Here is an 11,772-nt window from a genome sequence, read left to right on the forward strand (position 1 = left end):
CTTTTCCCATTAGCGTGGGTCCACAATGTCTTACCCGCGCCAATCACTGAGATCCTCAAAAGAGGGTGCGACCATTGGCGCTCTATCTTAGAACAACACCCGCGCCAACCATGTTTGGTAATGATTTTTGACAAACGCGCGCCCAGATGTTTTTTCCCTTCAGATCACGAAGTCTTTTGAGGATAAAGTTTATCTGATAGAGGTCGAGAGTCATCATCTATCCTTGACATCTATCCACAACGGCTTTTCGGAGATAATGTCAATCCACAATGGGTGTCCTGATGCATTGTATCTTCCTCCCTTCTCCATCTATAAAAGTCTGTCCTCATGCATTTGACAAGCTAGTTCTTGAGTAATGCTAGTTGTGATTATGCTTGTCTTGAGTGATAGTAAGAGTCTTGAAGCATAGGGAGGTTATGCTGCCGGAAGTCTGAGAGAGAGAAGGTCTATTGCAAGACATACATAGCTGCTCGCCTAGCTAGAGGAGAGGTTCAACGTCAGAACCTTGGTTGTATCTTTCTCTGTTGATTATTCATTAATAAACGAGTAATGTTATGGTTCCAATCTCATTGTTCATCATGATAATGTTTGATTTATTTCCTTTCTGACTGAAATATAGTTGTATTTTAGTGGATTTTATGCTTGTATTCGTTTCGTTCTTTGCATGTGCAAGTATCCATACACGGGGATCGCAAGGATTGTGACCTGCCAGAGCAAGGGAACGGGAGTATCAACTCTTCTTCAACTTTAGCGTTGGACTCCAGGTTGGTTTTCGTAATCCACTTTTAGTATGTAACTAGGAACTTGCATGATAGCATGAATTGATTGTTGCTAGACCCATTTTGGGCTAGTGGGATCACCTCTGTCCGTAGAGGGGATTTACCTCTCCAACAATTTGGCGACTCCACTGGGGAGGCGCTATTTGTTGTTTGATTCATAAACCTTGGACGGAGTTTGAAGCATGGCCAGGCAACCTTTGAAACGCTATTGCTTTGCATTAGCGGAGTAGATCAATGCCACTTCAGTCGATCTCCGGTTTGGTTTATGAACCGAACAGCTTGGAGTTTGTCTTGCATGTTAGTTTTCTCTTGCCTGCTTGCATAAATGAGCTTTCTGGGTTAGCTTTAAATTTGTTTCTTGCTGTTAGATCTGTCTGAGTACTGTTGACCAGACCCTGAGTTGTTTTATTTATTTTTTGGGCCAACAAATTGTGTTGGCACGTTTTTTTCCCTGACAGTCGCGCCAGTTGGCGCATGTTGCACAACAGCAACTCGCGCCAATTCCTTAATAGCGCAAGTTGCAGGCTGACAGTCGCGCCAGTCCTGTGAATTTTGCCAGTGTGTTTGTTGGAAGCTCTTTAAAACCAGATTTTTTTTTTTTTTTTATATCCTTTGCAGCTCCTGGAAGTGTGTTGGGCCTCTATTTGACTGGTTTTTACCTTTATCCTTCAGTTGTTTGCTTATTTTTGCCGATTTTGTATCTTAGCCCTAGGGTATCTAGTGGCTTTGCATGTCGAGCCTTCTGTGGGAATTTTCGGTTCTTTGATTGTCCAGTCAAATCTTTGGTTGTTTTCCACACCTATCTAGTGGTTGTTAAAGCTTGTTATTCTGTGCTTCGAGCGATTCACCTCTAGCTTGTTTGGATTTTGCTTAACTTCATTTGGACTTAGATCACACGGTTCATTGAAAGTCTTTCTGTTTTTCCTTGTTTTGACAGTTCATCTTGGTGTTTCAGACTTGGTTCTATTTGCATTGAGTGCATTTTGTTTGTTTATGCTTGTTAATATCTCTTGAGATTTGTTTAAATGCATTATGCCATTTTAAAAGAAGAAAAAACAAAAGATCTTTTTGCATTATATTAGTTAGCATTTATTGTTATTTGTCGCTTTTAAAAAGAAAAGAAAAAAAAGTTTCATTTCTTGTTATTAGCTGCATTAGGATCTTTGTTGATTGTTTATTGTTCATTTTGTTTGTTTGAAAATTTCAACTCTCCTGTAGTTAGAATTCATTGAACGAAATGATATAATTTTGGCATATAGTTTGCATTTAGGAAGTTTTGAGAGATCACATACGGTAGGACCAAAAAACTGAAACTTAATTGAAGATCAACTGTAAAATAAACCGAATGAATCTAACAACGCATTGGAACCTAACGCAAATATTCTAGAGGTCTAGGCTAGAGACGTGTTCCCGCGTCGTTAAACCTAGTCACTATTGTTTCACACTACGGTTGGGTGATTCCTCCTCTTGTGACTCGATAGTGGTCTAGCACGGACTGAGCTCCCACGTATCGTCGAGTATAAAAGGGAGACCCCACTAGGTTATCATCCTTTATCCATAGGAAGCCGAGTCTGCTGCCTTACAAGCCGTAATGCACTGAACACAGCATTCGAGAAGATTGACTGCAGTACGGGAAGTCCTTGGTTTTCATCTGATTGCCAAGGTGTATAAGCAGTTTTACAGATTGTTTGGTAAACCTTTTTCCTAGAGTCTCCAGAGTAGTCACTTTTGATCCTTTTCGGACTCCCTAAAAGAAAAGGTGCCAGTGAGCGTCTTGTCACTTCGTGCTCATTAAACATTCGAAGGAGACTAGAGTCCGTGTGTCTTAAAATTTATTCGACCACGATTCACATTTACCCAGTTAGATCTTGTTTGCATTAGCTTGAGTAAGGTTCTTTCTTGTTTTCAATGGCATCCTTCCCTGAGTCTACCGGCCAAGGTGTTCCCCCAGATGGAAACCCTAGTCCATTTCCTTCTTTTGGAAATGTCGGTGCTCCATATATGGCAACTTTGTCTTTGCCTGGGTTAACCATCGGTTTGCCCGTATGGTTGTTTTCGACCTTGGTAGTCCCGAGTGTGATGACTCCTGTTCCACCGTCTCCTCCACCCGAACAACATCATGTTGATTCCAAGGTGGACCTCTCCCCTTCTTCGCCTATTTCTACGTCCTCATCTTCTACTTCGCCTGGCGAAAGTCTGGATTCAAGTAACCAGGTGGCTAAGAAGAAGAAGAAGAAGAAGACGAAGAAGAAGAAGACTCTTAAATGAGAGGTTAAAAGTACAACTCAAGTCGAGCCACCTTCTGCTCCTCCGCGGAAGGTCAAATTTCCTTGTAAGTTGTGCAAGGAGGACCATCTTCTTCGCGATTGTCCTGGCATTCCCAAGGTCTTAGAAGTATGGTCTCGCGATACGGCCCACCCCTCATCGTCCTCTGGAGCTCACGACGATGCTACCCTATCAGCCGGAAATGGTAAGGGAAAAGGGAAGCTTCGAATCCCCTGTAGACTTTGTGAAGGCAATCATCCCCTTCACCTTTGTCCGCTCATGGGTAAAGCCTCAGTTGTCTTGGAAAGTCTTACAGCTCCCTCACCCCAACTTCCCACTGGTTATCAACGTCTCTCTGCAGCCGCAGATCGTTCCCCTGCTGACAAAGAGATCGACCAAGATTCCTCTCTTGTCCAGCCTCCTCTTCCCGAACCTGGCTCTGCCAAGCCTGTTCTAGACCAACCATTGGTCGGAAAGAGTGTCAACTCGAGTTCACCACCTGTCGACCACTCTGTTTCGGAAGAGCATAATTCCCATGTTCTTCTCGTCTCCTCAGATTCTCCTGAATCCGGAAATGACTCTCCTATCCCAGCTGATCCCGAGAGTCTTGCTTCGGTTCCCTTAGAGCAGGGGGGAAATCATATGATTCCCCCACCAAGTAGTTCAGTCGTTTCCTTTGACTGGAGTCGTTTGACTACCTCCCGCCTCCCATCCCATGTGCCTTTCTGGGTCACAATACACACCTATAATAAAGCAATACCTGACACTGTTTTGGATGAGGGTGCATCTGTTAGTCTTATGCCTGCCACTACTTGGCAAGCTTTGGGTTCCGCACAACTTGTGCCAGTCGCATCGAATCTAACGGCTTTTGACGGAGGAACTAGTCAACCATTAGGGATCCTTCCAAAGTTCCCTATTACTTTGGGAGGCAAAACTGTCTATATAGACGTGTCGGTTACCCAAGGTGCTTTAGATTTCAATCTTCTCCTTGGTCGTGACTATGTATATGCCATGGGGGCCCTTGTCTCTTCACTTTTCCGTGTGGTTTGCTTTCCACATGATGGAAGAATTGTGACTATCGATCAATTATCGTTCGTTCGTCCCCTCCTGTGTCAAGCTCCTTAAAAAATGAAATTAGGTGGCGGAGCATAGTTCATTTTCCTGTGTCAAGCTCCTTAAAAAATGAAATTAGGTGGCGGAGCATAGTTCATTTTCCTGTGTCAAGCTCCTTAAAAAATGAAATTAGGTGGTGGAGCATAGTTCATTTTCCTGTGTCAAGCTCCTTAAAAAATGAAACAACTCCCTTTCCAAATCGAGTCTTTGATTAAGATCTCGTAAAATACAAGTCGAGTCTTTCACAGATCTCGAGAGTGAACCTTCATTCCATCCACCTCGTTGAATGCAATGAAGCTTGGGGGGCATGTACCTCGACTTGTGTTATCATGCTAGGGGCACGCGAACTTATAACAAGCATAGTTTTTCGTTTCAAGCTTGTGTAAAAATGAAACCGAATCCAAGCAGAGTTCTCCATGGTTCAAGCTTGTGTAAAAATGAACCCATACCTAATTCACATCTTGTGATTGCTGCCTATCCGCTAAATTTTGTTAGATGAGCCTTGGTTATTTCATTCCATCGACACCATCTCTCTAGCTGATAATATGCTTTCACTTGGTTGTTTATCCTTTCCTGAGGAACCGCAGTGATGAGTGGTTTTATTAGCCAGCCTCTTGACCATTACATGTTTTGAGCAGTTCCACCATTGCCGGAACCAGTTGCTACCCTTTATACCACTCGTTCCTCTAGGACGAGTCTCCTTTAAGCTCTTTTCTGACTCGTAAAATATGAAAAGATTGCCGAGTATTTTTTCCCTTTTGACTCGTTAAAAAGAATAAAATGGAGGTCTACTTTCAGCTCTTTTCCGACTGTTTAAAGACAAAAAGATTGCCGAGCTACTCCTCTTGACTCGTTAAACGTTAATAAGGGGCAGTCGTTTTAAGTTCTTTTTGTCGACCGTTAAAACATAAAAAGATTACCGGGTTTTTGTCGTTTCAAACTCGTTAATGGTTACGAAACGACGTGGTTTTGATCGCTTTTTTACTTTTTCATGTCGAAATCACACTCCTCGATCATAATGGTCGGGTGGTTCTTTCGAGCATTGTTTTATACTTTTTCGGGCTCGAGAGACACAACTTTATGAAAAACGACACCCCTGGAGTTTCCTTTTCTGCTGTCTTTTCAAACTCTCTAAACATGAAAAGGCACCGAGTTCTTCCTTTGTCAGACTCGTTAAAACTTGATGACATCGAATTTTGTCAAAATGACGCACCACAAGCATATGTTATCCCCATCAAGCTTGTTAAAAATAATTGGGGTACTCGCCAGAAATGGCGGGGGAAAAAGGAACCATAATTACCGTCGTGTCGGCAGTATGTCACTCTTGTCTGCTTTCGTGTCTGGGTGGGGATATCTCATCTCAATTTTTCACTTGCCTCCGTGGATTTGGGTAATCCTATTTGACCTCTCATCTGCTCATTGCCTCGTCACCATGACCTCTGATACATTGATGTCAAATACTGCCAATTCCACTGTCGTGCTGCCGATATGTTCAAGAGAAGTTGACCTCTGCAAAGAAACAACCTCTCTCTGATAGCTCGCCCAATCTTGATTCAAAACATTACCTCTCTGTCTCATGTCGATGATGTGGGAAACATTATGGCCCACCTTCGATCAAGGTCACTTCCTGTCGACTTCAGCTCATTATCCAGGAAGCTGATCTAGAGACTCCCTTCTGGTGCCTTGGAGCCTGCATGCCTCAATGGCAGGTTCTTCATGTTCGACGTGAGGTTTTCATCATTGGCCTCCGATCGAATGACTCTACGGGTGTTCGACGTCAGATCACTAATTCGCACGTCGTAGATTGTACCTGTAGTACCTTGAGGGCCATTGTCATTATTGGTGGTACCTCTCGCGTCTGTTAACAGTTTCCAATATTGACTGGTAATCAGACGATGTTCATGCATGTTCGACTTCAGCTCATATATTCGCATGCTTGAAATTGTACTTTTCTTCGAGTCGAGATGGAGCGCAAGACCCTGGATTTTGTCTGTTGTAATCCAGGCGTGATTCTTGATACATGACTCATTCACTGGATGGCTGCGACCATACCTGAGTCAATTCATTGATCCTAACCAGATGGTTGCATCCATACGATGGATCTAGATTATTATGTACTCTCTTATGGATGGCAACGACCATACCACATACATCATGTACTTGAGCTATCAGTTGTATCTCTCAATGCAGATTCTCGGCGGCAGCTACATGTGTTCTTGTAAAGCATTTCACCCCTCTCTCTCTCTCAGACCTCATGCTTTAGGGGGCATCTATTACACAGTAATTTGTCACCATTGGTCATCGTCCCTGTTACCCCTGTTTCCGTACGTTGGAGGACGCATTCCGGGACCTGTGAGCAGTGACATAACCTAAAAACACTTGCATTATGTTCCCCTAAGTATGTACTTCTTGTTCCTTGAAGACACCTTCTGCAAAATATCCCGCGCCAATCACTGAGATCCTCAAAAGAGGGTGCAACCATTGGCGCTCTGTCATAGAACAACACCCGCGCCAACCAAGTTTGGTAATGATTTTTGACAAACGCGCGCCCAGATGTTTTTTCCCTTCAGATCACGAAGTCTTTTGAGGATAAAGTTTATCTGATAGAGGTCGAGAGTCATCATCTATCCTTGACATCTATCCACAGCGGCTTTTCGGAGATAATGTCAATCCACAATGGGTGTCCTGATGCATTGTATCTTCCTCCCTTCTCCATCTATAAAAGTCTGTCCTCATGCATTTGACAAGCTAGTTCTTGAGTAATGCTAGTTGTGATTATGCTTGTCTTGAGTGATAGTAAGAGTCTTGAAGCATAGGGAGGTTATGCTGCCGGAAGTCTGAGAGAGAGAAGGTCTATTGCAAGACATACATAGCTGCTCGCCTAGCCAGAGGAGAGGTTCAACGTCAGAACCTTGGTTGTATCTTTCTCTGTTGATTATTCATTAATAAACGACTAATGTTATGGTTCCAATTTCATTGTTCATCATGATAATGTTTGATTTATTTCCTTTCTGACTGAAATATAGTTGTATTTTAGTGGATTTTATGCTTGTATTCGTTTTGTTCTTTGCATGTGCAGGTATCCATACGCGGGGATCGCAAGGATTGTGACCTGCCGGAGCAAGGGAACGGGAGTATCAACTCTTCTTCAACTTTAGCGTTGGACTCCAGGTTGGTTTTCGTAATCCAACTAGGAACTTGCATGGTAGCGTGAATTGATTGTTGCTAGACCCTTTTTGGGCAAGTGGGATCACCTCTGTCCGCAGAGGGGATTTACCTCTCCAACAAGAAGTTTCAAAATAATATATTTTATTTAGTTTATAGGCATATCCCCAAATATCTTGTGCATTTATTTTGTTGACCCATTAGCTACTATGCTTTAGAGGAACCTTCTACTTAGCAAAATTTGAAGGCCAGTGAATGAGTCATGTATCAAGAATCACGCCTGGATTACAATCATAGTAGGCCAGTGAATGAGTCATGTATCAAGAATCATAGTAGCTAATTTTAGGAACCTTCTACTTAGCTAAGTAGAAGGTTCCTAAAATTTTGATTAGGAACCTTCTACATTTTTTATCACAGTAGAGTCATTTCTTTGATTTAAGGCAATAATCACTTTTATCTTAAACTATATGGATGAAGTTCCTAATCTTCCATATTTTTGGTTAGTGAAAGGCTTTTAAGCAATAGGAAATTCCTTAAATTCTCACTAGTAAGGATGAATGGCTTTAGTTTTGTATCTGATTCTAGGGGGTGGATCTTGCATGGGAAATCACCTTTTGCGATTCCTTCATAACCTACCAATTCTCAACATGAGGATTTTATTTTGGGTATGATACTATTTGATTGAAAGTCATAGTCCAAGAAGTTTCCTTAGATTATTTAAATAGTATGAGATCAAATTAAGGTTTGGAATGCAATTCTAGATACCCTTTAAAGCCCATTGAAAAGTAGAAAAAAGGAATTTCCATAAGGAAATAAAAATCCATAATTAGGGTTCTTAGAGAAAGCACGACACCTATGAGTGGGGCCTCCAAAAAAATTATAGATTTTCATAAGCCAAAGATAATTTCAGTCCTAAGACAATATTAGGAAGTAGGAATTTACTGCTTTTGGTTCTATGTGATGATCTACGTTCTAAATCCTTTTCTTTTTTTAGGTGTTATTTTATTCTCTCAATATTTCAAGGAGGAAATGATTTTCCTCAATATTGATGGCCCATATCATCATGATTTGGCTTATTAGGAGAGAATACTTGTTATGAATTTGATGAGGTAAAAATATTATTGTGGTGGAGATCTAAATTTTTGTATTGAGAAGATTTAAAATTTAGGGTTTTCTTGCACACTCAAATCCACTATGTGATTTCATATTATAGAGGTTAGAGAAGTAGGATTATTGGATGTAGATGCTATTAAGTTTTCTCCAACTTTAAAAGTGTATTAATTTAGTATATCAAGATGAAGCTATTGTTTCTTATCAATTTACAGTAAAATAGTCAATAGGTGTTCATAGAGGAATTGACGACCATCTAATCATTTTGGAAATTGGAATGGATAAGGAGATACTTGAAAATTAAGATTATCAATCTCACTCTCAAAACCCAAACTTAAAATAATAATGTAATTGCGTTTAAAAAATTCTAACTAATACAATAACTATAAGAATAAAAGGAGAAGTTTCCCACTATAAGCTCACTCTCAAAACCCAAACTCAAAGGAATATGAATTAAATGGAATCACATATTTCAAAATATCATGTACAAGCATATACGGGCATAAGCCTAAATATAATGGTCGTTTAAGACTTCATTTACAAATAAAACTCCTACTTTTGGCATTTTGACTAGTGAGTATATGCTGAAAATAACAACTAATATACAAAATTTAAGACCTCATTTTGCAAATAAAACTTCTATTTTTGGCATTTTGACTGCTAAAAATACAAACTAATATACAAAATTTAACTAGTGTTGTTGTTGATTGAAGCACAAATATTATTATTTATTGCCATGACATTTTCCTATTGACCATCATTAGTTTACCAATGACTAATCCAAATTATAATGTTTAACTTTGACAATAATTATTTTTTAAACATTTGATTGGGCCATAACTTTGAAGGTCTTATTGTAAAGTTCGTGTCATGTGGATAACTGTCTCAGATTTTTTTGTCATAATTTTTGATGTAGTTGCAATATTTATGCATGATTTTTAACTATTTGTACTATGATTTTTCATTGTTAAGCTTCATAATTAAAATCCTTGAAAATAGTCTCTTATACAAATTATTATTCCTCAATAAATAATTAACTTTTCTATTTCATATATCAATTTGTATTTTTCTAAAAAAACATAACATCTACTTAAGTGGCAAGTACTACACTCTCCTACAACACTTAGGCTACTATTCTGAAAATAAAACAAAATAAATAAATAAATAATTTATTACCTTAAACTAGAAATTTTTGTACAAACAATGGGGTGGCGACTTAACGGCCCAACTAGTCAACGAAAATAGGAAAGCAATTAATGCACCTGAATAATCTCATACACACCTGAATAATCTCATACACATGTTTTCTTATTAATATGCCATAAAAGCAATATGGGAGTTCTAATAGAGATCCCACATTAAGCATAAAAATGTAACAATAATTAGATATCATCTTGCACGCTCCCTTGTAACATCGATGCCCAACTCAGTGGGATCTGTTGCCTGCACTTCACGGTACACACCATCCAACTCCCTCCTAAACTTGTCCTTAGAGCTCGCATACACCATCTTGCTCCTCACCCTTGAAGACTCAGGAGACCTGTAAATTTGTTTACGCATTTCAAAATCCATGTAATATATTTGAAAGAACATGTACAAAGAAAACCACCCTAAAATATTGCTAAAATAACCATTTCGTAATCAAGTTTCTTATATTACGAGGAAATAAATTAATTACGCTGGCTTACTTACCAGGAAATGAAGAATATCTTGCTCTTTTGGCAGTCGTCTTCGGTGACAAAATCGAAGTCATAGACCGCGTATCTACACTCTGTCTCGGGAAGCGAAGCCCTAAAGCTATCGTAGTTCTCAGTAGGGCCACCGAGTTTATCTACTGTGACCTCATTTTCTTTTTCGTCGATCTTGAATATTATGAAACGATATATCTTCTTCCTCTTCAGATCAAAGAATGTAGACTTGCATTCATCACTGACAGCCATCCCAGAACATGCACTCGCCTGCAAATATTGTAGATTTTTCAGAATTAAGAGAGAAAACCTACACCGAATTTGTTTACCAAAACAGTGGACCTTTAAGCATTTAAAGGAAAATTAAAGCAAAGGTTCCTGTAAATTAAAGGCACCGAGAACGTCTCTCTCACTCCAAGATCCGCAGGAAGGATAATTAAAGGTGTAGGCGGATCGTGAAGACTCTCAAATCCAATTGAATATCTCACACAGCTGGATGCAAGCTCTGGCCCCGACAACTCCAAGAGATTTATTGAAATGGAGGGGGGGCTTTCCTGTAGCAATACGTTCAAGAAAATCAATGAATGCCGCGTAGAGCAAGCTTGAATCGAATTTTTCGAATAATAAATGGGAACATGCTTTTAACTCAATTTATATGGAAACGCTTTAAATTGTGAGTCATTTGAATGCTAGAAAAGCCGGATTCAATCTTAACGTCGGCCATCATTTCCATTTAAATGGTTTGAAAAATAAAATTGAAAATATTTTTCTTTCGATTTAATTTTTATTTGAAATTATTTAAAAGTAAAAATAGACACATTTAATGCCAATGCCTTTACTTTATGTATGATCTCTTTTTTTTTTCATACAAAGGCCATGTACCATTCAGGGTTTCTTCAGATCTATTTCATGGTAAGAAGTTATATTTTGGTTTCTGGAATTTTAATCTATATGTAATTTTGATTCTATCTCATGAATAACAAGTTATTGTGTTTTTTTAATTAAAAAAACTTTATAGGGTATTTAATAAGCTTTTTAGCATGACTTTGTATTGTTTAATTTAACACTGACTTGTTAGTCAAAATAGAAATTAAGTAGAAAATTGTATTAATAGTTTATTTTATTAAAATACAATATAAAATATTTTTTGAGACATGTTTTTAGCCATAATCACATCAAAAATTCATTTTCCCACCAGTTTCGAACCAACGAGTGTGGTTCATTCTCCACGCTCTAAAACATGTCTCAAAAACTTGATATGGATCACAAAATCCTAAATTCAATAACAATATAAAATAGTTTATGTGAATTATTAATGATATTTAAAATAACAAAATAAAGATATATTTATTATTTCTTTTTAATGTTGTTGTGATTTTCTTTTATTTTTATATGTTTTTCCACTTTTATATATATGGGATTTTCATTTTAGTTTCATTTTAGATTACTAGTTTTATGTTATATATGACATTTATGTATAGTTGTTATATCTTTAGTCTTAACTCTATGAAGTATCTAGAGATCAAATCTTTCCAGGTGCAAACTTCTTTTTGGATTACAAAATTTAAATGAAGGTTTTCACCCTAAGAGATTTGTCCCTCTCAATGCTAAATAAATATATGATTAAATAGATCTAAGTTGATTTAAAAACA

General features: G+C 38.6%; 1 protein-coding gene across 1 annotated transcript; it reads right to left on the reverse strand.

The window, feature by feature from the left end:
• Positions 1 to 9,821: 9,821 nt before the first annotated feature.
• Positions 9,822 to 11,226, reverse strand: LOC149238127 (actin-depolymerizing factor-like). Its single transcript, XM_089366925.1, has 3 exons — positions 11,188 to 11,226; positions 10,125 to 10,390; positions 9,822 to 9,972 (listed from the first exon to the last, which is right to left on the reverse strand). Exons 2-3 carry the CDS (start codon positions 10,370 to 10,372, stop codon positions 9,822 to 9,824), a joined length of 399 nt encoding a protein of 132 aa, XP_089223051.1. The 5' UTR covers positions 10,373 to 10,390; positions 11,188 to 11,226.
• Between the last annotated feature and the right edge of the window lie 546 nt (positions 11,227 to 11,772).

This window comes from Pinus tabuliformis, chromosome 8 (assembly GCF_031772625.1).
Source record: "Pinus tabuliformis cultivar Carrire ecotype Pingquan chromosome 8, CPIR1, whole genome shotgun sequence".
NCBI lineage: Eukaryota > Viridiplantae > Streptophyta > Pinopsida > Pinales > Pinaceae > Pinus > Pinus tabuliformis.